Source organism: Perca flavescens, chromosome 4 (assembly GCF_004354835.1).
Source record: "Perca flavescens isolate YP-PL-M2 chromosome 4, PFLA_1.0, whole genome shotgun sequence".
Taxonomy (NCBI): Eukaryota; Metazoa; Chordata; class Actinopteri; order Perciformes; family Percidae; genus Perca; species Perca flavescens.
The window spans coordinates 34,088,320-34,116,027 of NC_041334.1; the positions used below are offsets into that span (position 1 = coordinate 34,088,320).

Sequence of the window (27,708 nt, forward strand, 5' to 3'; positions counted from 1 at the left end):
TGAAGTATTTAGTTTCATTTAGTTTTGTTGGCTCTGGTCTGAGTGATTCTATGGGGATTGTAGGATAGGCATGAATAAGCCTTTTCCTTTTTCGGTTAGCAATGGTGGCAAATTGTTGGAATTAATTGTCTCTTTCATCTATGTTAACCGAAATAAAATTATTCATCAATGATGCATGCTCTGGTGAGTGATGAGCAGTCTACTGGATGGCTGCCTGCTGGCTGGCTTTTCATCAAGGGACCAAGGTCACAGACCTTGCCCTAACACTGCCTCCTCTCTCTCCCACCTGCCTTTAAAACCATTCATTACTTCCCTTCTCTTTTTCTGCCTTTCATGGTGGAACATCATTCACATTATGCGACTACTTAAAAGTACAGAACAGGAAAGAAGGTGTGGGAGGAAAGAGAACTCATGCGTGTGTTTTAATGTGAGAGCAGTTAAGAAAGGCAGAGATGAGGTCAAAATCAAGGATAACACTCGGGATGAATATAAATCCTATTGTGACTTCTTACTGCCTGCTCTTTGCTCAAGCCTAACTGTATTGAAAGAAAAGTGCCATACTGTTGCTAGTTTGGCAATGAAACTAGCAAATGAAGCTTCTGCGTGCTGCGGATAACCGTCTCCTCCCTTAGCGGTTTGGGCTTAACCAGGCACACGGAAAAAAAAGAAACCTCAAGTGCTTGATCTGAACCACAACTTTCCACTTTTCTTCCCTCTCGCCACTTTGAGGTTTCAAAGACCAGACAAACAGCATGTGGTGTTTTGTCTACACCGTGTGATGCTACCACACCAATTTAACTCGACAATTTCGCCCCAAAGCATCATCCTACATGAAGCGGAGAGCGAGTTCAGCAGGACCACTTCTTGTCTCAGCGTCATACTAAAACTCTGGTGTTAACATATACAATGGGGACATCTACTTAGAGCACACAAAGCAGTGTTATAGATGAAGAGTGGCTGACGGGTGCGCGCGCGCGCACACACACACACACACACACACACACACACACACACACACACACACACACACACACACACACACACACACACACACACACACACACACACACAAACACTTAATCAACCTAAGATATAAACAAAGCCAGTACTGCAGATGGACTCTCTTTCAACCTGTTTGATTGGAAGCCATTAATATCAGCACGACAGAGGGGAGCCAAATTCTAAATAAAAAGGAAAGAGAGGCTGCCTCAGTGGGGGAATCCATCTACTCTCTATTTAGACTACATGGAGATGAGTTCCACTAAAGCTGGAATGAGACAAAGTGTAAAAAGATACCACTCATTGGCTCTTTATTGAATACTATTGGAGTCAAAAGGGGGTAAAATGACTAAGTAGGTCAAGGCAAAATGCGTGCAGGGAAAATATGCTAAGTAGAAATTCTGATTGGCCACATGTGTTTGCGGATGCTGCTTTCATAATTGCCTCGGCTTGACATTTCTCTCCTCGTATCAACATTTGCCGTGACATGCAATGTGATGGAGAGGAAAATAGCTTCCTGGTGATGCAAATGATGTTCGTGGTTCAGCGCTCCCCCACTAAGACTAACATCTGAGAATGGTTCCTTCCACATCAATGCAAACAGCCAATCCGCTGTTGCCGGTCCACGCACAGATGGCTCTAAATCAAGGGAGGGTGCGGCGGCAGTACTTACCACGTTCACTGGACAGGGTAGTATCTATCACAGAGAAAGATATAGAGAGAGGGAGAAAAAGGGCAAGGGAAGAGGAGACAGAGGATGATGATTAGAACTTAATAGGCTTCAGCAAAAGTGGCATCACAATACTAAAGTCACTGTTACAAGTCACAAGAGAAGAAAACAGATCAATTTCTGAGGATTAATGGAAAGTCATAGAAAATAGCCGGACAGTGACATACTGTATACAGAACGTAGGGCTACTATTTGAGAAAATGTGCTGTCACAACTGCGTAGTCACTTTCATTTGTCTTTGTCTATTATCCAGGCAGTACCATTTAACCAGAATGCAGTTTGTTTTCTCTCTTATACTTCTTGTCATTGCCTCAAGCTGTGGGATTCATCATTATCTTCAAATGCTTGTTGTGATGTCTATATTGCTCTTGTGCTCGCTCAATGAAACACGAGAGAATTGCGGGATATTGCATATGCATATTGCACACACTGCTGTACATGGTCGGGGGCGGTATTTATTCAGACCTTGGCACCACAGCTGGCTGACAGAACGAGGAAAGGCAGCCGTGGAGGCTCTTGACGTCTCTCTCCTGGTGGCCTGCCCTTCTCGTGTCCTCAAGCAGAGTTGCTTAGTCCGATTTGATCAGAAGCAATCTCCATGGCTTATTTTTGCATTTATTGCTACATTATTAATCTAGAAAGCCTTTAAAGCTGACTGAGACAATGAGAAAAATATCAACCTGGTTTCGGAACTCTATTTTCAGCACATCATGCTTTATTATGAATCACAGCATCCCAGTGATGGAAAAAAAGTGCTAAAGGGATATGTCACCGTTTGTTGAAATAGGGCTTATCACAGTCTCCCCTAGCTGTAGATAGGTGGGCCAATGCATTTTTTGTGCATGCATTGTTTTAGTCCGCTGCAACACCGGCAGCGCCGCCGCTAGTTAGCTTAGCGTAGTGAATGGAATCCTATGTTGCCAGTTAGCATGTTGTGAGTAAAAGTGAGCCAACAAAAGACGACAACAAAATGATGACACCAAATGAAATGGGAACCTGCAAAACATGAATAGTTTCTCACACACCAGCTACTATATGTTGGATGGAGCTGTGCTTAACAACATTTTCCACCTGCCTTAGTTAGATGTGCTACTTTGTGTGCCCCTTTTTTTGCTTTCAATCATTAAAAAAAGTCAACTTGAAAAGTGGCTTTACTGTACATGCCTGCTTTAAACATATGGACTGAAAATGTATATCCCTTTGGCATTTCATTGTTCACCAAGCTATCAATAATTATCAATATCTGTTGTCACGAGATTTGGTAGGACTACGTGTCAATAATAAGAGCCTGTAAGCTTGTTCTGCTGCATTTACTAGAGGCTGATCTGGATTGAAGTGTGTGCTAAATTATCACAATTTGAATATTTGAATATTTAGTGTGCTAAATTATCACAATTTGAATATAAAACACTCAGTCTCTTGAAACATTCCTTACTGTGTGGTTGCAGCTTGATGAAAGCTGTTGGCCTCTTTGGTTTGTTAGTTGTTCAAAATGCATAAATGCCAAAACTTTCTGACTTGTTTACAAAAAGCAAACACATCACTATCTAAATGAGAGTTTTGCTCATAGTCAGTGTCTCCATTCCCCTTCTCCATGTTTAAAGGCACCCCACTCTATCCTAACAGAACTTTGCTCCACACATGTTCAATTATTCATCTCCCTCTGTCAAGAATTCAGCTTTGCTAGCACTTGCCAGTATCCCCCATAACTTGGCAGGCAGGCTCATATTTGGCATATGGTGCAGAGCAGTGCAGCTTTTCCTTCTCTCTTCAGTTGGCCTGCTAGCACTCCCGAGGAGCACACCAACACACACTGGCATGCGCACTCTCACACACACACGCACGCACACACACACACACACACACACACACACACACACACTAATGATGCACCATGTCTGTCAGTTTTGTAAGTGAGCCTCCCCGATTGAGTTGCTGGGCATTCGTCCACAACCTCTATGCAACAGGTTTCAAGGTTTTCTACAATAGCACTGTGCATGCTGTAACAGCCAAATTAGTCACATCCAGCATTTTACAATACGGGATAATTCGAAAATGTCTGATTTGGTGTTAGGGAAACATTTGCTGCTAATGTGAACATCAGTGTGTATTTCGTTAAGGGCCCGCACACCTACAAAGGAGTTTTCATTTATTCTGGCTCACTACACCTCTTTTCTGGTTAAAGTTGGTTAGAGCAATGTTAGAACTTTGTTGAGGTCATCAAACTGTGAGAACACTATTTTTTTTTATCGCTTTACCGACCTGAAAGGCGGAACTGAACAACAGGCTGTTTTCAGAATCTGTCCTGAGTGATCCGATCACAAGTGGACAGCTGTAAGCACAGGTGTGTTCACACCTGTCTGTAGAATGTGTCTCCAAATGCATGTGGAGTGACCATGTGATTTGATGGCACTTCCCCGCTCTATATGCAAATAAACACTACATTATTTTTTAATTTTGCATATAGGCTGGTTCTGTGTGTGTGTGTGTGTGTGTGTGTGTGTGTGTGTGTGTGTGTGTGTGTGTGTGTGTGTGTGTGAATTAGGATGATGATGTCACAGGTCTGTTTACAGTAGATTACAGTAGTCAACTGTTCCTGTTCTTGTAACTCTTTATTTTTAAGTACCCTTTTGTCACACACAATGACACTGGTAGTGCTGGCAGTAACAACAAAAGACAGAAAAAAAACTTCCATGGTGTAACTGACTGCATGGTGGGAAACTGGTCAACAAATACCCAGGTCTGGTAGAGCGTTTCCTCTATTTAGTGGTGGACTACGAGTATGCTTTACCACAGAATGGAAAGTAATCCTTTGTGTTGACTGCACACACTCAGAGTTAGGATCACATCTAGGATAGCTATGGTGCACTTCCTGGAGGCAGAAAAAAGAAACCCAGCTAAAGCTTGCATATCCCCCAGTCATTGCGAAAGCATCAGTGGGACAAACTGATCTGTTGCTGATGGATAAACTGATACATTTGTATTGTAGATCATTTAGACGTGACCTGTTTTCATTTTCACGTCCTTCCAAATTCCTCAGGAGTTGTACAGTGACTACAAAAAGATAGAGAGACAATTACATAAATATCATGAACAGTAAGCCTTTTTTATATCAATGTTCTTTTTTATATTTAGTACATATACAGTAGCAGATCTTTGCTGCTTGTGTTGTCTTTGCTCTCCAGTGAAAATTGTCAGACAAACGTCCTGCATTCCTGTCTGTGCCACACTATTAGTTTTCTTTTCAATTCATCCAACACATTTGACTAGGTTCTTTATAAAGCTGCTGTGAAAAGAAGCAGTCAAAGCAAGTGATGATGCAGACTCCCACATATTACAAACTCACCCAAAAGGTCACAGTTTCTCGTTTCCTTTATCAATGACATGAAGAAAACTTTTTGAGCTCTCACAAAGCACCAAATTACATCTGCAGTCTGTTTGATAACCCTCCTCTCTGCACTTTCTTACTGTATTATTGTAAATGGTAAATTTGTGGTATTAACCAGCCGCAACACTGGTGTTGTTTTCACCTTGAGATACTGTGTGTGTGTGTGTGTGTGTGTGTGTGTGTGTGTGTGTGTGTGTGTGTGTGTGTGTCTTAATGGCAAAATGTGGTCTGAGCAAGGGCGCCGGAAATAGAGAGGTAGGAATAAGGGAAGTGGCCATTGCCCCACTCGCCCCCCCACCTCTTTACGCCCCTGGCCCGATATGGCATGGTGTGAACCCATCACAAGATGATCTTTAGTTCTACATTAAAATGGCTGTTCAGACAGGATGTGCAGCAGCCGGAACCCCACGGCCTACTCGCATCCTGCAGCGATAGTTTTGGCGTGCTGAACATCATACCATCAGAATGGTAAGTGTACAGTAGTTAGCATCTTTTATTAGTTAATGTTGTTTGTTAGCTTGTAACCGGCAGTGGATGACACAGCTACGATGACCGTGCGTTTTTCGCTCTCTGTACTGAAAACGTTCGCTCTGTGCCGAAGGTTTCAGCTTTCTTTGCCGGCATTTGCATATTAGACACCAATTGGCTTTTGAATCTGTGATGTACCAAATATAGCTTTCCCGGCACACGTTTGAATCTCAGATTCACAGATGCACAGACATCTCCCCCTTCAGTAGAGGAATGTGAAAACACCTCTCTAAAGAAAAACTTTGTACAGGTCAAACATTTTAGGGGACAAACACATTTTTGACTGGAGGGAATCTTTTGAAAAAAATCGCTGTGAATCTAAAAGACATGCACTAACACATGCTGAAAGGCTGTTAAAATGTTCACAACATCTGAGCAACGTGTTAAATCACACATACACACACACTGCCACCTGCCATGTGAGTGAGTGTGGATTGATGTGAGCACGTCTGTTTGCATGCAGATGTGTCCTTATGCCAAATCTTCTTGTTGCCCTTGTGATGACTAATAACCGGAGAGCATTTTCAACTAATAAATAATATATTAAAGACTCTAATCAAATTGAACAAATGAGTATGTCTAGAAAACTATTAATCAGAGAGCAAACGTGTATTTACAAATATAACACTGGCACAAACAATCAATTATTCATAAAGTGAATGCTGGGTAAGTGGGATTCTTCCCGGGTGAAATGCTGCCATAATTGGAGTGGGACTACAGGAGTGCCGGCTGGTATGTGTGTATATGTGTGTATGTGTGGGTGCATGTGTGCCTATGTGTATCACACACACACACACACACACACACACACACACACACACACACACACACAAAAAACACTTCTCCCCATGCACCAAACTTCCCCCAAACACGACAAGAGCAGGCAGAGTCGGCTCATTACTGCCTAATGAGTTGTCTGATTAGTGCCGAATATAAAAGCCTTATTGTCAAGCGCTGTATGTTTATTTTGATTAATTATTGTACTAAAGTGACTGAATGGAAGCACAATGACATGGAGCGTTAACATTTTGTAGTAATAGGGCCCTTGTGGAGTGAGCGATCGTATATTCAACCCTCAATGCAACACATAAACCATGGCCACTGCCTGAAAAAGTTTAGACTAACAGATATGCATGTGTTCTTGGCTCCCAACATGCAACTCGACCAACAACTCCATATGATAAGATTGCCTAATCCATGGTCCTGCACACAGTAATGCTAACAGTCCTTGTATGTGCTCATCAGCAATTCTTTGTCAAGTTTCTATCTCAATGAGATGTGTCAACAAATAATAGAAAACATGCCTGATGGGATATATGAAAGATGTGCAAAACACTGTCGAAATTTGTGTGCATCTGATTATTGATTTTCAATCGGCACTGTGTCATTGCAGCGTGGGCAGTACATGCAGATGAATGGCAGTTTGCATCATCTGGCAGACTTTTGCTGGCGGGGGAGGAGGGAGCTCCATGCACTGGCGGCGTGGAGGGAATAAATGCATTAAATGCTATCAGTAACTCAAGTAAATTCAAAATTGTATTTTTTCCACTAGTGTTGCCGGAAATGTGAGGAATGCCAAAACTCTCGAATCGAGTGTTTATTGTGAGAAAATATAGCTTTAAAGGCGAGAGCCAGTGGAGTGCTATCGTTTGTGAGTCAAACAGGTAAATGCGTTGGAGATGCTGCTTTGGTAACCACGGGTCTTTCACTCTTGATATGGGGCAGGCCAGCAATAGTGGAGTGTGTTCTGTTGCAGAAAAAGGAATGATTAATGATACCAGCCAGCAAATTAGGGGATATATGTCTTTTTTCTCTCTTCTCTGTCCAGATGAATAGGACAGTTTAGTTACAGTAAAAGTGCCCTTGTCAGTTTTGACCGCACTCTTGCTGGTATCTTAATTATTCACTTTAATTAATCAGTTAAAGATGTTTCCAGTTCAAAAGAAATACCTAATTAGTTACGTTTAGTAAGCTGTACATGCTTTGAAGCACAATTTGCTGAGGTCTGTAACTACTTAGACTTATGCCGCATGAATAAAAATGTACATATTGATAATCAAAGTAGAAAGCTTTTCAGTTAAACTCCTCTAATGCACGTCTCTAAACATGAAGATTTTTAATGAGCCAAAAACTGAATGCAGATATAAAGAGGGATAAATGCAAAAATTGTTATTACTGGTAGATAATGTGATTATATGATTGTGAATATGACTCATTTTAAGTCCTATAATTTCCCTGCTTCGCTCTCTCTGCAGCCCTTCTGTCCGAGAGCAAAAATACCATTGGTAGCGCCAGAGGAGGGACTGTATTGCCTGGCCTGTTGCTCTGTACACACTTTAAATCAGAGGTAATGGGGCACTTCAGGAGACTGCTGTTACACACACCCAACTGTCAATACACTGTAATCCCTAAAGGCCCCCTTTCTTCAGAGATAAGCATTGCTTACGTGCACTGCACTCAAAACTACTGGGGATGTATTGATAAAAACTTCTGAATACGACTTGTGTTTTTCACCGCCTTAGTTACAGACAAGCAGTGGGTCTGGGTGAGAATTCACCCTGTTAACAATGGAAAAACATGTAGCTCACGTTTACACATCATGTCTTCACTCACAATACACAAGTCTAAACAGATCTTTGCCATATCGTCTATGAGAAGTCTGTCAGGACTAATTTCCACAGCTGGGTGCAAGTCCTCTCTCTCTCTCTCTGTCGAAAAATGTGAGCCAGAGACATGAGGATTACTTAACATGGTCAGTGTTGGGCTTGTTATTTAAAAAGCATCATTTGTTTTTTAATTTCACTTTCAAGAATTGTCAATTGTATCAGCTCTCGTGTTCGGCGAAATAAAAGACAGTAACTCAATAAAATCCACATTGGGAATACTAACAAGATGAGAAAGCAATTCTGTCTTTATCCGGAAAGACGAAATAGATGATGGAGGAAGAACACATTTTTGGGGTTTTAGACCAAAACTCAGAGGTAAACTATGCAGAAATGAAGATTATAACTTTTTTGATTGGTGGCATTAATAATCACATATATGATTAATATGAAATAATCATTTTACTCAGAAATGTAATAGTATAGCTGAATGAAACTAAACACTGAGCTTGACTTTGATGAGAATCACCCTCGCATATAGCCTGGTGAAATCTTCCCACCGGTGCGAGTGTTTAATGAATAGAGGTATGACTTCTCCCTTCCCTTTACAATGTCAGGGCGCCGTACAATAACTGACTTAACCTTCATGGGGAACAGCTTCAAAAGCCAAATCAGTCCTGTTGTGCAGAGTGCTTGCATTAATCTATGCCGTATGCTGTTAGACCCTAAATATAAAATGGTTCCGGCTTGTTCCAAGCTATTTGTACTTTCTCTCAACGTTAACGTGCTTTCCCTGGAGGCTAAACACCTTTAATGGGGTGACTCAACCTTAATGTTAATGTGCTGTAGGCAGCAGCCGAATAATTGTTGTAGCCCAGTAGGTGGTTTTATTTCAGCATGTAAATATCTTGTGTGTAAGGACGTTTGGCACCTGTGGGTGAACTTTGGCAAGTATTTTTATGCTCGACACCCATGTTTGTCCAGTCACAGCCAGCAAGCTCAACCTGATGATTAAATCCAAATGAATGTAAACGCACAACGTTCACTCATAAACATCCAACCACCATGAATCACAATGCACAGAACATGTACAGACCAACACAGAGGCAAAAAAGGGGGTTGTGGGGGTGGGGGGGATCGGGGGGGTCCCTGCTGTGACAAACTGGTGCTGACAAAGCCAGCTGTTTAGTTAAAATGCAGAGCTCCAATGTGGGATGGAGGGAGGAGTTGACACGCGCTTCGGGAGGCTTTAGGCAGCCTAGCGCGCCACTGTAGCCGCCTCATATCTCTGTAGGCAGGGGGGGGGGGGGTGTGTGTGTATGCTTTATTTAATGTGATTTGCATTTGGCTGAGTGTGCGTATTTGTGCGGGCGTGTATGCAATCACCTTGCAATTCAGAGTAAATTAAAGAACTATCAATTGCATGTGTGTGTGCATGCCTCCATGTTTGTGTGTGTGTGTGTGTGTAAAGAGTGATAAATAGAACATATGTTTGAACCAAGGTCTCCTGTCGCAGTTTCCTCTCTGTGGACTGTGTCAGAGCTAGAGGGTGATACACTGCACAAGCTCACACAGTCATACAGAGCTCACACACACACACACACACACACACACACACACACACACACACACACACACACACACACACACACACACACACACACACACACACACACACACACACACACTGCTGACTCAATGCTTCCACTAGCATGCATAGTCTGACGCTGCTGTTTGGTGGAGAGCAATATCCAAATGGCAGAGCTACTGCAAATATAATGAAGTGAGAAGCGGCGTCGAAGAAACAATCAGGAACATGTTGTGGATGCGATCACATTACCAACCGACGGCAGCATCATCTTCATCATCACTACTATCATCATCTTCATTAACATCATCTCTGTCATTGTGTTCCTGCTGGCTCATTTGGGCAAGCTACAGTGAGCCATGATGGAGTCAGTGACAGAATGACAAGCAATGGACTGTAATGCATTAAATGTGTTGTTTTAAATGTACTGCAGAGGCAGGCAGGTGGCGGGTGATGGGATAACACACACGCAATCTCACTTTCTTTCTTCCTCTCGTTCCCTCTGGCTCCACTGTCTGCACCCCCTGTCTTCCTCTATCGAAACTAATCTCATTTCCCAGTAGCTTGAATTAAATAAATGTCTGTCATTAAGACCAGTGAAGGATGGCGGAGGGCCTCGGGAGATCAAGAGTCGGGTAGGCTGGGCAGGACAGAAGGTGCTTAGTTAGACCCTGTGGATCCACAGAGGCGGGGAGGGGATGAGGGTAGAAGGCAAAAGTGGACACTGAAGAAGGGGCTTTACAGCTTCTCTCTGGTTTTGTATCACTTCTTTGTCTTTCACCTTTGTCACATGCTGCACGTATTGGGAAAGATTTGAGAGGTAAAAAAACAAGCGCAAATAGCAGCTAAATTGTTATTGTGAGAGAAGAGGGGACTGCAGCCGAGCAGTCTCACAATTTGCTCTGTGTCAGCTTATCACCCCCTCCACCACCCCCACCCCAGCTCCCAACAAACTCTATTTAACCATTAGGCCAACAAAGAGCACTGCTGCCTGCTCACCAGGTAACCAGCCCACCTCAGTTCCCTCATATTCACTGGTTTCTACTGACAACCAGCAGCTAACAGGTGCTGTGAAGTATTTCACATCCACCAGGGACTCATCCTCGCAGTCATATCTGTCCAAAATGTGAGTATTAGGAGGCGCCTAAAGGCTGCCATCAATCCCTTAGGTATCTATTTGATGATCCCCACATGGGAATAGTTCACTGCTCGTCTTAGCTAACCTGCCGCGCCATTTTAACAATCTCCCTTGGGTCTGTAAAGGGCCTATTGTGTGTCTGCTGGAGGAGCTGTAAAGTACATTATGAGATGCATGTCGATATGTAGACACTTCGTCAGTTCCCTGTAGGGCTGTTGAAACGAATGCCGAAATTTGAATATAATTCGAATAGTAAAAAAAAACAATACTATTCGAATTCTGAAATTACTATTCGAATGGGACTTTTTTTTATAAATATGCTGGCTAACGTTATTTAATATCCCTCTTCTCATCTTGACCTACCCGCATGTGTCAGTCATGTCACGTCTTATGAACAATAACTTAGCGGGAGTGAGAAACACAAGGTATCGTGACATTAGTGCAACATTACGGAGCTAACGTTACATACCGAGTACTGTTAGTGCAACATTATGGAGCTAACGTTAAGTACTGAGTAATGTTAGTGCACGGGGGAGTGACAGGCTGCGGCTGGAAATCGTAACGAAGGACGGGAAATAGTTTCAACATGACAGTTACCTAGTTAGTTTATGACAAAATGTTTCGGATATGCTTTCTAACATGATGTCATTGTGCTAACCGAGCACTGTTAGCCTTTACAACAGAGCCGCTTCACTACACTTGTTGATAATGTTTCCTTACAGAGTTCTCTGTTGATTTGTGTTTGTCGCTGTGTGCTCGTTGTGGAAAATGAATGTAAACAAAGTTGCGTGCAGGTCCCCTCAAGGCCTGGCTAATGTTGGAAGCCCCTCTAGTGGACGGAACGTGTAACAACAACCACATGCTTGTAATGCCATTGACAATGCATAAGCCTGAATAGTGTAGCTAGTACATATTATTTTAATATTGAGCATTAAGTATTCAAATATTATTTGATTATTAAAAAAAATATCAAATGGAATTTGAATGGTATTATAGAGGAAGATTGAACTCCACTGGAGAAGTTGGGGTTAAGGGCCTTGCTCAACATCAGTGGTGGTAATGAGGACAGCACTATTCTTTCACTTTCCCCACCCAGATTTGATCTGGTCAGTCTGGGGATTGAACCGACGACCACCCGGTCACAAGCTCGCTTCTCTAACCTTTAGGCCACCACTGCCCATGAAATATGAATGGACCTGTCAACAACTGAATGAATCGGAATCATATTTCCACAGTAAGTCATGAAATAATTCCTTTATGTCCAAAAACTGATTAAAAAAAGGGTTTTTCAGGACTGTTTATTAATTGATTGCAATTTACTGCTGTTCTCAACATTGGACCAACTAATGAAACCAACCAAAATACTACTAATTAAGTTTTTTGGTGGCTCAACATCGATTTCTGTGTCTTTTGTTATAGTTTAAGGAAAATGGCAAATCTGAGAGTGGGTCACATAAGAGGTGATAAGCCCAGTTCTGGGCACTGAGACAGTGAGAAGGTCAAGCTTAGATATGTGAAGGCACTAAGTGGACAGGGAACACAACACACTTTAAATCTCTCTTGTGAGGGACTAAGGCAGCACTTAGGGGCATTTGCTTTTAAGAACTTGGTGTGGCCTCCCCAAACATTTCAAGTGTGTGTGTGTGTGTGTGTGTGTGTGTGTGTGTGTGTGTGTGTGTGTGTGTGTGCGTGTGTGTGTGCGTGCGTGCGTGCGTGCGTGAGTGCATGGAAGGGCTTTATGGCTTACATTAGAGTACTACATTGTTTAGAAGGAGGAGCACTCAAGACCCAGTTTAACATACACCACTCTAATACAGTTAGGTAAAATATAGCTAACGCAACATTACGTAACACAATTATGTCTATAGTTTTATTGTGTGATCCTTTTTTTTTTTGATGATTTTTTTGGACTTTTCTGCCTTTATTTGATAGGAAAGCTAGGTGAGAAAGGGGAGAGAGAGGGGGAAGACATGCAGGAAATTGTCACAGGTCGGATTCAAAACCCTGGACCTCTGCGTCGAGGCATAAACCTCTCAGTATATGTATGCCTGTTCTACCCACTGAGCCAACCCGGCCTTATTGTGTGATCCTTCAAGTAAATCAAATACGTAAAATGTATTTTTACTCTGTATAATTGTAGTCATGACTCCCTGAGAGCCTTTGCTTCTGATATGGAGGAAGCACCTACTGGATGGTTACAGTAACTATCCTAGGCACCAAACGTCTGAACAGTAACAGTATGACAAAAGAAGAAATCAGAAATGTACTTCTTTTCCCTAGATGACATTTATATTCACTGCAAGTTTCCAGATTCTTCAGCTCAACAATCTCACTCATCTAAGAGGTTGTTCATTCCCAGTGGGTTTGTTAAGTGCTGGATACACACACTCAGGAAATCCTTCCACCGTGGCATTCAGGGTATCATCAGCAATAATAAAAACAATATGCCTTTAGCAAGTGTAAGTGGTGTCATGCATGTATATCTGATACTGTTTATTGTCAGGTTAATCACCAGATTTGCAATTCCGACCTTGGCCACTACGCTAAAAGGCTTGACTTTGGGTTTTTTATTTATCCTATTTATTTTAAATACTCAAGTGCCTTGATTGTGAGTCCGATTGTTGATTGTTTATTGTACGTCTTGTTGATAGTTGATTGTTTATTTTTATGTCATGTTAAATTGTTGATTGTTTATTCTATGTCTTTTCTATTTATAGAAACTTATTTATTTTTTTATTGCATTTTGCACCGGGGGTCCGAGAGGACTGAAATTTCATTTGTGCTCAGTTATATTCCATATGTGCTGTATTTGCATTTTTATGCAAATACAGGACTACTGACTTGAACAACAAACACAATAAAAGTACTATGCAATTATGCCCTTTATAAAGCCCACATAGGGAGCATATGGTTGTATTCATATATGTCATGCTGTCATCTGTCTGCATTCCCTCGGTGAGAAGAAGTTTTCAATAAAAAACACCCTCTGTGAATCAAATATATCGCACTGTATTATGGGTGGCAAGGAAGCAGTAAAATTCCATAATCATCCCAATTCAGTCTTGTATAGTACCTATAAACTACAATCTGATCTATTCCAATGCAACTAAAGAAACTGGCTCAATATTGTGTCATTATGAGAAATACAGTTGACATCATGTGGCTCTGGAGTGACACTTGCATACACATATATAAAAGATATAAAAGTCCTATTTTTTATTTGATGCACATCTTTATTTGATGCACACCATGCAGCACTGGTGCACCATTGTTCTGCCCCTCGGAGGATTAGTTCGAAATATCTAACTTTTGCTTTCTTTCCTGTGTTCAGGATAGACAGCAAAGATAGAAACCCCTCAAGTGAATAAGAACAGGAGTTGGTCTGCTCCCATGTCTATTTACTTCTGCTGTTCTACATTTCAGAAAACACTGGGTTGACTGCAGTGAAGCGGCACAGCTGAATACTGCGGGGCTTCTTCCGTAGTGTCAAATGTGTCAAATCTTTTATTTGTTCTTAGAAGTTTGATCCAAGCAAACTTTAATCATCTGATTTAGTGTGTCTCGGAATGAATTAGCAGTTGTGCAGGGTCGTGTATTTTCTTCATTCTGCTGGCCAGCCGTGCACAAGCATTTATGTGTCAACACAGGATAAACTAAGGCAGACAAACAACAGCTCCAGACCATCTAATAACAGTGGGGCTTATCAGCCGCCTCTGCCTCCTCTAATTTTCATCAGTTTTGACAAGCCCATTAAATGAATCTGGGACCCAAAATAAACATGTTTTTGTTGAGCTGAAGTGACAGGCAGTGATCACACCTCCCAATGTTGGAGCGAGAGATACAAAGACTTTTAATTAAAACTGCGGCCCCCATGCACAACAGCCCGGACATGATAAACAGGACTTTTGCCTCCAGCAAACAAACTCGTGCGAGGATACTAGGACAAAGTGTGATCCAAGACGCAGCACATTACTGCTGTTGACGATCATTAACACAGATCCTGGAATATTCTGGAAGACTCATGGTGAGTGTTGGTAGAAGGATTACAGAGCAATCCTTCCTCTAATCCTGATCCAATAGTCATGACTTTTATTATGCTTCTTCTTGAGTATATTAGTTCTGTGGTTACAAGGACTGCATTCATGATGAAAGGCTAGTTGCATTTTCAATTTTTTTGCTTTTCACACTGCTCAGTTGTTCCGCATTCCACACACATCATCAAATATGAAAAGCAAAACTGTATCTTTTCGCCACAGTCACATCTCAAGCCCTGCAGTATGTTATCTTAAAAAGGCCCTGTGGGAAACACTCTTCATTCAAATAAAATAGAGATACACTAGAAGAGCCGTAAGAATTCTCAGTGGACTGCCCAGGACAGTAACAGCTTCAGCAAAGGCAATGCCGGCACTCAGGACCATTGTCGGCCAACACCTATTTTCCTCAGGATAACATCTTTATCGGCGGGCATTGTCAACCAGTGGAAAAACACAAAGAGACCACCCACGTCTCAGCAGTACAAAAATCTGTTTCCATGACGACGCCAGTCTCTAAATTTCCAAGTCATTTCTGTCACAGAGCCTGACATAAGGTGAGCTATCATTACTTCTTTTCCATTCTCCGTCTTCTGCGGCTTTAAGTTCGACTTTTTCTGATTCCTCTTGAGTTGTCTTGTACCATTACTGCCCCGATCATTCTTCTCCGCCTTTTGTCTCATTTTCCTTTCAATGATAGCTATTTATTTCCCAAAGCTACACCCCTGGGATAGGATGGAAGACATAAGTGAAGAGATAGAAGCACTGACATCCAAATGACAACAAGTCAAAAGGAACACGCCGACTTATTGGGACTTTAGCTTATTCACCGTAACCCCCAGAGTTAGATAAGTCCATACATAGTACATAGTAATATACAGTAGGCTAGATGGAGCCGGTTACCTCCAGGATCTGTGCTAAGCTAGGCTAGCGGTGGGTGCCTCAGACAGAGTTACGACACACGGAGATGAGAAGGGTAGGTATGGACTCTGGGGGTTACGGTGAATAAGCTAAACTCCCAATAAGTCGGCGTGTTCCTTTAAGTTTCTATTTTCCCAATGGCCTGAAGCAGGTTCACTACTTGAGATTTTTACTCCGCATAACTGTGTGGGTAATGAATGCAATAGTTGTTATGCAAACATTTGTTTATGCACAGCACTGGACTTGAGATGTTTTGGAGAGGTCTATAAGATAATCTCTTTTTATCTGTTCGCAAGGGGCGCCTCCTGCTCGTCAAAGATGTACAGAAGAAACATAATACCTGAAATGTAAAAAGTCTGTGTGCGAAAAAAATATGAAGAAGAAGAAGGGAGTTGAAAGTCCTTGGGCAAATATTCCTTATTTTTCTCTATCGTTATTTGCCCTGCTCTGAGTAAATGTCAGACTGTGGTGGGAGCTGGCAGGAACAGCTTATTATAAATGTCTGAACCTGAAGCATCTACGCCAAAATGCACCAAAAGTAAAATACGGAGAATTATCTGCAGTCTAATATGTACGGTATGCTGTGCTCTAAGTGCCTATTCATGCAGTTGAGTCTTTGTCAGGACAGTCTACATGACCACGAGCAGGGCAGAGGCTGTTGCCCATACCAAACCTGCAATTACAGCAGGCACTTGTGTCTTGCACGATGAAATGAATCATTACCACTGCAGCATGAAAGAACATAATCTGGCCCGCTCCCAGCTAATCCCCTATGGGGACTGATTTGTGATTGCGTCTGAAGGTAGACTGCATGCGTTCAATCAACAACGCAGCTTTTAGGCCACCCTGTTGAAAGGCTTGAGGGATACAGGAGATCAATAGAGATTAATTAATTACTATGCTGCCAAATGGGAATTATGTGGCACGACAAAACTGCACACCAGGCCAAAAAAATTATTTTGAAGCTAATATCTGCACTGCTACAAACAGGGTCCAAGGGAGGTCTTGGAGTCGTCCGTGACATGCCATGATCATTTGCTGCACCGCTGACAAAGAGATACCCACTGGTTTGATGCAGAGGAGCAGCTGGTTAGAGGAGAGACATAAGTGTAGTGTTTCTGCAGTTATTGAAGCCAATCGAGCAAAAGGGAATGTGGGGGGGCGCCCGGATAGCTCAGTTGGTAGAGCAGGCGCCCATATATAGAGGTTTGACTCCGACCTGCGGCCCTTTGCTGCATGTCATCCCCTTTCATGTCTTCAGCTGTCCTGTCGAAAATAAAGGCCGAAAAATGCCCCAAAAAATAATCGTAAAAAAAAAAAAAAAAAAAGTACGTTTGCTTGCCAGGGAGGTTTGTGTCTCAATAATGTGAGTGCAACTCACACAAATTCACGATATGAAAGCAATTAGGACAAGACGTAAGCAAGATGAAAACAAGGGAAGGGCAGATATGATGTGTTGCTGTGGCACTTATCGCCACCGTCCAAACCCCCTCCACTTGTTCAACTGTGAGTCCACAGCAGGGCCGAGCTGCAAACGCACTTCCTCCTGACACGCTCATCTATAAAGAGCAGCAGCGTGCTGGCTGCCCTGCCTGCCTCAGGGCTACATTTGCTACAACACTAATATCATACAGGCAGTCAATGAATTCCTAAAGAGTACAATCAAGGGAGAAACAACCCCTGCTGCAGACATCGTCCTGGCACTTGCCTCCCTTCCTGCTACTTACACAAGCAATATTCCAAGTTGTTGTTTTGCTTCCATCAAATTTTCCATTAAAAGTGACATTTCATCTAAATCAAGCCCTTGGGGGAGGGAACCAAGACAAAAACTAAAGGGAGGTGAGGGACGGGGGAATTCTCACGTACAGTTACGTGTACGAGCACCAAGTCTGTGCACGCAGGCGCGCGTGTGTGTACGCCTCCAGAACCTAACTGACTCCATAATCACGGAGAGTGCCATTATTTGTAGCCATCAGAGCAACATCAAAGCAATTACATGTGTCTCTGCATTCAGTCTGGTGTTTAAAGCAAACAGCACAGCCATTTATCTGATCTGTGTAAACATCCCAGCTTTCTCTCCCTCCCTTTGTTTCCTCTGCCGGCATCACACCACTGAAATAAAATTCGCAACCATCCAAAAGCAAGGTGTGTGCAAGGGGGTGTTGTTGGGTGTGATGTGTGTTGGCAGCGAGTGGTGGGGGGGGCCACTGGTGCGACGTCAGTTGCGCTCACAAGACATGTGAAATGTGCTCCGTTCTGCACTCACGCCATATGAATCATTGCTCACTTTGCCACACTGCCACGAGAGCTCGCTGGGACTTATCGAGGTCCGAGGTCGTTCAACAGTTGAGAACACGCTAAACTCCCACAGAGACCTCACCGCATTTTACGCCAGAAAAGAAAGACTATATATAATATCGATACCATACGGAGAGGCACACACTTCAAAAAAGTGAAAAGCAGTCTTGCCTTGAAACACGCAGCAGCTGCCATGTAAGTGCCAGCTGATGCTATTTCCTCACGTTTGCAGATTCCCTGCGATTTGAGTATCTGAACAACATGATGAAAACAGTTAAAGCTTTAGTGCGTAACTTTTTGATATTAATGAACATCCGTTACATTCAAGCCATTGCGAAAAGTGTTGCTACAAAACTAATTAAGACTGTCAGCTCCACACAACTCTCTCTGTATTTCTCAGTGTGGCTGTGTTCAGAAGAACACGCTCTCCTTAGAAGAAACACATATTACGTATTGAGAAATGCAGCTTTGCGACAATCAGCTTGACTCACTTTTCTATATCGGTGTTCTATGCCCACTTGTGTCAGCGCCTTGTGGAGCAGCTCTATGAATGTGTGAGTGAATGTAAATTGTAAAGTGTTTCGGTCTGGTAAGGGAGAAAGGCGTTATATAAGTGCATTCCATTTACCATTTACATTGACGCATTCATTCTCAGGGTTGCGTCTCAGAGTCTATCCCAGCATGCATTTGACAAATGACAGCAAAACAATCTGCGCAGGTTGCCAGTCAGATAGACATAACTGTGAAACTGTGTTGTTACATCCATGTATAGCATTTTATTTTCCACAATTTTAGGCACCATTAAAGACATGTATCTGTGGTTTGTTCTGTTTGTAAATATTGAATTAGTCGCTCTGTAATTTAAATATACTTATGTATATATACACATATATTGCATATATATATGTGCTGTTTAGCTAAGTGGATTACTGTAAAACCAAATTCTGTTGTGTTATGCATTGACTATAATAAAGCGTCTTAGCTTATCTTATCTTACCTTACACATTTACACTTTTTTTTCATAATTTGTCTGGCAGGGGAGCTGACATAAACAGCTAACAGTTGCCTATTTACACATCTAGCAGAGACAGGTTAATTTAGTCGTGGTTCTTGCTAGCCCAATATTCACTCTACCAACGTCTGAGAAAGTGATCTTGTCTTCGCATTAAATGCTCTATAGCCGTTTTCTGACCGGAGGGATTTTTGCAGTTCCTAGAACATAACGTTCCTAGAACCCTTTTTTTCTCCTGTTCCGACTGGACCAATTTGGGGATTATTAAGTTCCTCTGGCCACAGTTCCTGTAACTCTTTTAGCTCCTACTTTAGGGCAGGGTCTTTTCCCTTTTCCCTTTTCTACATAGTGGTGGTTAGATGGCTGTGTTATAATAACAAAAGGTCAATTCCTATGGCCACTTGGCCAGTGTGAATGCAAATGACAAAAACGGTTTTGGGGGAGAGTAGTTAGTAGAAGTGGACTGTTCCTATAACTACGTTCCTGTAACTACTTACTACTTAAGAGGCTTATGTCCACCAGCTAGTAGCTAACGTTGCCAGTCGGCTGTTTGGTGTTGAGCAGACGGTGTACAGTGGGTTTATCAGAGCGATATATCTATCTATATGTCTGCTGTGGCTGGACATGAGAGCTGTGAGACAGAACCAAAACAGTAAAATTATGGCACGTAAAACCAAAACAATGAGCTGAAAGATGCCAGGATGCTCTGTAGAGCTGGGGGGGGACGGCAGAGTCAGGTGACACTTCCACATTACATGGGGTCATTTTTTTAAGTTGTTAAATAATGATTAGTGCAGCTTTAAAGCAATTCTGACTTTATTGCTGTCAGTGTTAACGTGAGCTGTTCAGCACTTGTTTTTTGAGACATTAAAACAAAATCAATACTGATAAAAATGGCTCACAATGTTCCTACTCAACATATAAAATGGATCATACACTTTATATGACTCATTGTGTGCAATCATAGCTGTGACAGTACGGTAGGTGACAGCATTGTCCATTCTCAGTAAACTCGATTCCCGTCTCTGCAAAGTTTGGTTTACGTCATTGCTGTCAGCAGTGCAAAAGTCACCTGCATCTTCAAAACTATATAGAGACTGTGTTAAGAACCTGGTGTGCGTTCATTTAAACATCTGCTATGACCTTTACCTTCTACCTTAATGAGATTTCCATCGATTCAATTTCCTCGAGAAAGAAAAATCAATCGGAAACTCTATCAAAAACTGACACAACACCCCTGAATGCATCAACGGTTATGTCTCCAACAAGTCAATTGCCGGTATAATGACACATCTTATACAACAGCCAGGTTATTATGCTTGCCAAGCAGTGTGTGTGTGTGTGTGTGTGTGTGTGTGTGTGTGTGTGTGTGTGTGTGTGTGTGTGTGTGTGTGTGTGTGTGTGTGTGTAAACCTGAATTCTTCAGCTGCCATGGACTAATTAACCTAATCTTCACAAGCAGGTGATTACAGATAGAGTGAGTTACAGGTACAGGATGAGGAGGATCAATAGGAGTTCAAGCTCTTTTGTTTTTTTAAATTAAACATTTATCAAGTAAGTAAGTCGAGAAGAACTTCTTGAATAAAGGAAAGGAACTTAGAAAGAGTTGGAACTGAAAGAAAACAAGAAAACAAACTAGTTATTAAATACCAAAGTAAGGCAAAATAAAAGGTGAATCTAATCGTGTCAGGGATATCCAGCACCACAGAAAAAGTCAGGAAATGGAGGCTTAGCCAAGAGGCTCTATAATGCCACTTTGTCAATGAAACGATGTGTCAGCATATTCAGAAATGACAACAGCCATAAAACTAAATGACCTTCATCAATAACTCCACCTCTCACCAGAGCAGATGTACCTGTTTGCTCTCCTTTTAATATGTTCCACATTATATCTCTAAAAGTGAACCTGTAGTAAGCAGTGATGTGCTTGTATGTGTAGTATGTGGAAATTTGGAAGTAAATCCACAATGGAGTCCAGGTGTACCACAGTATCTAACACTGTGTGTGTGTGTGTGTGTGTGTGTGTGTGTGTGTGTGTGTGTGTGTGTGTGTGTGTGTGTGTGTGTGTGTGTGTGTGTGTGTGTGTGTGTGTGTGTGTGTGTGTGTGTGTGTGCATGTGCGTGATTAGACAAACAAAAGAATATTTTGGAAGGCAAACGAGTGGGAGCTCTGCAATTAGGTGTTTCAATTCCACTGATTGGGAATGACAGGGGCAACACACTGTGTTGAGCCTCACTCACTAAAACACACACACACACACACACACACACAGCAGAGAACACTTTGCTTCATTTACTGCATTCACAAATTGGATCTGATAAGCAATTAATGGTGTAATTGGCCGTTGGAGAGGTTGTCTTCTCCCTGGAGTCTCGCTGGTTCCACTGGGCGGTCGAGTGGAGAAGGAAGGATGTGTTACTGATAGTGCTGGGTCAATAGAAGAAGAAAAAAACTCTGCAACTTGTTAACAATCAGAGAAGAATAATGACACAAGTCCAGCACTGGGCAACTGAATTAACAGAGGATTTAGATTGCAAATGAGAAAACATTTCCTTTCCTATTCAGGCTCTGTTGGGCTCTTCACACAGCATACGTTGACGACCTGTGCTGAGAAGTTGCAGATAGGGAAATTGCGTTTTGTCTGCTAAGATGAAAAAAGCACTACTTAAGTGCATTTATCATTTAAATTTATCCAGTTTAAAAAAAAAAATGTAAATAGTGAAAAGACAGGAAACTAATATAACTAACTAATTTCTGTTGTCTAAAAAGTCTGGGTTTGCTGCAAGATAAAAATCAAATCAGATAAAAAAGGAAAAAGAATAATTTTGTTTTGTCATGTGTTTGTAAAGTCATTCTGTTTTAGTTTTTTATGCCGGACATGCATAACCCTCTTCTTCATATCTGCATCTACAGGTAGTGTTATAGATACAGGTAAGATATACAGAAAATGTCAATTAGAATACCTGCAGCTTGCATTGCTAGATAATATATGGAGAAACATTACACCCAGTGCAACCATAAGGCTCATTGATGCGTTTTAACAATGGATGGTTGTTGTATGTAGAGGAAGAGGCCTTGGCTTTACAGAGAGCACTTGTTTGTACAACACATTCATTGTTGTTCTTTTTATGACATTTGTTGACAATAAGAACAAATCTAAAATATCACCGAGGTTTTTCTTCAAGACAATGGTTCAGCAGAAAAACAAAACACAAATCATGGTGCATTTAGAATGTGTTTCCTCTAAATATTCTATGTTAACAATATCAATAATAAAACCCAAGCAGTTAATTTTTTTTCCAAAGCTGTCAGTCACGGAACTCTTTCAGAAATATGGCAATGATCAAATCAGCTCCCCTCGGCTTCCTGTGTCATGGCCGAAACATAAGAGCTGGTGATTGATGAAAGGCGAGCCCCAACATGTCCAGCAGCACTGGGCCATACATTCATGCTGAGGCCTTCTTAATGGAATTGACCTTGTAATAACCCCACCCCCTCTTTCCTATTTTTTTTTCTTTTATTACTTCTGCCCCCACCTCCTCTAATCCCCCTGAAAAAAATGTATTTCCAGAGTAGGAAAAAAATAACAAATTACTTAAACCACAGATGTTGCCCCCTGCTGCAACTCCACTGTGTTTGAAAGAGTCAGCAGAATTATAAATGCACAGTTCATTATTAATCCATCTAAAGTCCCAGGCCCTGTTCCAACCGGGAGAAAGGTTTTTTTTCCCCTACGCATAGTGGAGCCATCAGGTTCTCACACATGCCTTTTCTTTCTCTTAATGTAATTAGGCACTCGGTGTCCTGATCAAATATCTTACTCACACACAAATTTGGACATGTATGCTCACATAATATGACGTACGGATCCATGTGGAGATGCACATGTAGCTGGACTTGTCAGATTCAGAGAGTAAATAGGTTGTTATTGGTTGTGCTATGGTCTATGTGGGTGATATTTCAGACGACTACATGAGCCTGTGTCTTATTGCTCTGTTAGTGTCGTCATTGGACATTTATTTGTCCAACAAAACCAGTGGCACAGCAAATTGATCAGAGAGCTCTTCATCCTGCTCAGTCCAATAACGATATGTGGAACGCCCTCGTTACTAGACACTGGCGATGTTCCTTAACTTGCCATAGCTGTAACAGGAAGAATGGCCACACTTCAAAAAGGCTATGCTTTTCTGTCGGTTTCACATTTTCTGGAGGTGCAGTCCACAGAAACAGCAACATGATGCATACTTGATGTGCAGAACAAATTCCCTTTAGCCCGCGGCATGTCAACCGTATCTCCCTAGAGAAAAGAGGGGAGGAAACGCCACAGTCTGGACTGGCAAACAGAGAGAAGAAACAAAGAGAGAGAGAGAGAGAGAGAGAGAGAGAGAGAGAGAGAGAGAGATAGTTGCAGGGTAAAGGTAGAGCTACGCTTTCCAGCAGAGACATTTGACCACATTGCTTTGATGTCTTCTATACAGGCTTTTCCCCTCTATAGAATCCCTTCTGCATGTTTTCTGTAAGCTGAAACACCCTGTTTGCTGCCTGCATGTATACACAATAGGACATCTTCAAAGCTCAGCTGAATTTGCCTTTCACATTTACAAAAAAGTAACAAAATATGTCTCCCCAGGGGAGCGTCTGGAAGCTTGTATTACACTATGAGCAGCAGCAGAGAGGATGCTGAGCTAAGGAGTGATAGAATACATTTTGAAAATGTGATTTTTAATGGATGAATATTCTGCTGTTTTGTGTTGTTAAAAAATCCTTCATATCCTCGGCTGGGGAGTGACCAGAGCTGGAACTGTGCCAAAACACACCCGACAGCGTTCCAGGAGTCAAATCTGAGAGGGAACACGATTTTGTTTGGGGATATTCTTGCCCTGAATATGACCTGTTAGGCAGCCCTCAGCTCTAATCTTTTAGGCTTTGATATTAGTCTCAGTGGTTAGGTTTTGCGTAACCCAGGGCAACAAGTGCACTTGCACAGACTCTTGCCTACACTTTAAGCAGAAAAGCACAGTTGCTTCAGGTCTTGTTGGTTTTCTCCTGGTTCCCTTTTCCAGTTTCAACAGTCTAAAGCTGCAGACACACCGACGAGACGGCCGAAAAGGAAAGCCTCGGCAGAAAAGGCAGTCGGACTGATCAGTCTCCCTGAGTTGGTCAAAAAAGTGCCTCAGAACCAGACTGATCTCATGAATTGGCCAATTTGTATTCCATTTTTGCGTGTTATCAAGACGCATAATTGCATTTTTGCGTGTATATCAACGCAAATCGGCTGCCATTGACCTACATTGCAAGTCAATTTCCGCCGGAGTGCGTAGTATAAAGAAACAGGGGATTGAGTAAAACACAGGACTTTCACCCGGGAGACCCCGGTTTGCATCCTGCGTGTGGCGATTTTTCAGCCGATTTTTTTTTTTAATAAGCCTTACCCATTGTTTCTTTCCTAAACCCAACCATTTATTGTTTTCCTAAGCGTGTTTTTGTCGTTATTTTCCGAGTTTTTGTCACTGTTTTGTTACTAAAGCCTTTCCCTGTGTTCTTTTCCTAAACCCAACCTTTTATTTTTCTATTTTTTTAACAGGCGTGTGACGTAGTTCTCGCGATAGTATAGTACGTCGCGTTCTCGCGATAACACGCAATGTGGCGAGGCCACGTGGTGGGTATGTTTACATCAGCTGTATACAGCGTAGGCATGCGTACAATAACACGCCATTTTGCTTTATGAAAGTGGCGTGTATATTTACGCAAAGTAATGATGCCATGTTGCACAGAACACACCGAAGAGACGAGACGTAATACGTCTCCATAACAGCAGGCGGCGCTAATCTGTACTGACGCCCAAAAATGAAAACCGGCAGCTGATTGGACAAACGCGTTACGTGGGTCTGGTTTCTCCGGAAATTCAAAGCCAGACTGTCATGGCGGCTCGTTCAGAATACAATCTCATATTTACTAAAATAGTTCACTGAAACGTGTTTCTGAAAGAGAGAAATAGGCCGAGCAGTTGCTGAATCTGTCTTCATTTCAGATCAACAAAGGTCACTTTAAAAGATTTTTGTCAGATTCTGAGAGACTCTAGTCACGCTCATCCCGCTCCCCGTTTCCTGGTTAGCTCTCCACCAATCAGATGGGTCATTTGAGTCTGACTGCCGGCAGTGCCCGCCCTGCCGATTATAAATGTAAAATCGGCCAAAATGAACGCCGACGGCCCCTCGGACGGACGACAGCACGGAACACAGCGAACAGACTCGAGTCACCGACCTTGCCAGACTGTCCGACGGCCGATTATCGGCCTGGTGTGTCTCGGGCTTAACACAGAGTTTTACCTGAGTAGATCAGATTGTCTTACTTGATATGCTCTGTTCTCTAAGTATTTTATTCTTAATAAAGTTTCACTTACACTGACTAAGTAGACAATATGAGGACACAATCATTATATCTATTTTAGTATGTGTGGGAGACATCACCCTTAAATCAACCATGCACTCTAGTGATAAGGTGTCAGTTACTAATGAGATTGATTCTATTTTACAGTAAGTACAGCTTTCTTGGATTAACTTCCTAGATAGTATATATATATATATATATATAGTAGTAGTTCTAGATAGTATTCAAGGAAAAATTGACGGGAAGTATTTGAAAAAGATTCAAAGCTACGATGTCATGAGTACACAGCAAGCACTTAATCCGTCTGAGCAACCAGGTCCCTTCCTTCCTCCACTCTCTGATAATAGTTGAATTTGAGGTAGGAATGCTGATGAGTTATCCCACTGAGGAGGATCTGAGGATGAGCCTGCCACAGACACCACCTGATTACATGGCACTGATGCCCAGCTTCCCTGCTTTTATCCTACATGTTCCCACCTCTCTCTGTTCTTCTTTCTTTAAAGTCCTATCATAGATTTGCAGAAGCCTCACACTTTTCCTGCATTCCTCTCTTTTTTCGCTCCTGCTTATCTTTTTGTTCAATATTTCTGTGTGACTGTCTCTTTCCCTGTCCATATGCCTCTTCCTTGATTTATCTCTCTCTGCATCCCCTTCCCTCTCTCCTCTTTTCCCTTGTTTACCAGATCCTCCAGATCCTCCGTCCTACCAGACATCTGAGCCAACAATCAATTTCATTCCGGTAAGGGAACAAATGGAATTCCAGCTGAGAGCGAGGCAGCAGGCAGCCAACAAAGGCTTTCCTGTGATGCCTTCCCTTCGCTCTGAAGCAGAGACCCCAGCCTGCACCAAGTCCCTATCACCTCCTCATACAGGCCCGCTGTACATGGAGGCACACCGTGACCCTTTTGCCATTTACAGACTGTGGAGCTGAACATGCTAGTTATTGTAACTGGAGAATAATTAATGTGGTAGATGGCGATTTTAACCATTGTGCTGTCCATAATAATTTTTTTCTCTGTAACTGGTTAAATATTTTCATCACTTTTTCTTTCAGTTTTCCCTAGTCAACATAACTGTTGATGATCAGGAAATAAACTCCATTTACTGTAAGGGCCATTTTGCTACGATCAACTAATAATACATACAACTATGATTCACTTTATTGACATATTTTGTAATACCCATCGCAATCAGCCAAAATCATCCTGTGGCTGCTTCACAATAAAAGCCACAGTAACCTTTCCTTATTGTTAAGAAGCAGCGGCAGTAGCAAATGTTGGGTTTGCAGTGACACAATGCAGCTGTGGCTCAGTGTAAAAGGAGTGAACAGTCAAGAGTGAGGGTCTTATCAAAGAAATACAGTTTTGCAGGATTACATGAAGGTACCATTTTGCTGTAAATCCCTCATTCTACGGTAGGCAATCTGAATCTGGTGCGGGAATGGTGGACATCGCCACTACCAATAAAACCATAGAAATAGAGTGAGAGTAAAACAGACATTCCCATAAAAAATATTCTATATTCACGACGTTCCACTTCTGGGATTGGTCCGTTGCTGCCGGAAATTCCGCCGGATGGACTCTTTTCAGCCTGATGTCGGTTATCTTCCGCTATCTTTGGGTTGGAATTTTAAACTCCGGTGGATTTGTGAGGACTGTGGTTAACTGTTCCTCAGATCTCTGCAGGGTAAATCCAGACAGCTAGCTAGACTATCTGTCCAATCTGAGTTTTCTGTTGCACGACTAAAACAACTTTTGAACGTACACATGTTCCACCAAGACAAGTTCCTGCTATTTTGCAGTGTCACCGTGCGATTGTGATTGGTTTACAGAAATGCCAAAAAAGACGTTTTTTCCTTTATCACGGAACGCTGTGTGGACTAGCCAGACCCTCTTCCGAAGCATCTCTGAGGAAGGTCTGGCAATGTAAGACTACATTTAAATCAGCATAGCAAGATGGTCAGAGCGGCGGCCATTTTTATGTGTACTGTTGCCGTTGCAAAGTACTGTAATATTCATATGACCAGGGCAAACAGTTCAATGTCCGTTCTACTCTGATTCTAGTTCTATGAATAAGGCCTAA

The 27,708-nt window shown here is 42.2% G+C and overlaps 1 protein-coding gene across 4 annotated transcripts in view; it reads right to left on the minus strand.

The window, feature by feature from the left end:
• LOC114554647 (cadherin-4) overlaps window positions 1–27,708 on the minus strand; it is a 226,120-nt gene that overhangs the window by 135,576 nt on the left and 62,836 nt on the right. For all 4 annotated transcript variants that reach the window (XM_028576607.1, XM_028576606.1, XM_028576605.1 and 1 more), the window contains exon 3: window positions 1,673–1,696. In XM_028576607.1, coding sequence (XP_028432408.1) covers window positions 1,673–1,696 — 24 coding nt within the window. The remainder of the gene's footprint in view (window positions 1–1,672; window positions 1,697–27,708) is intronic.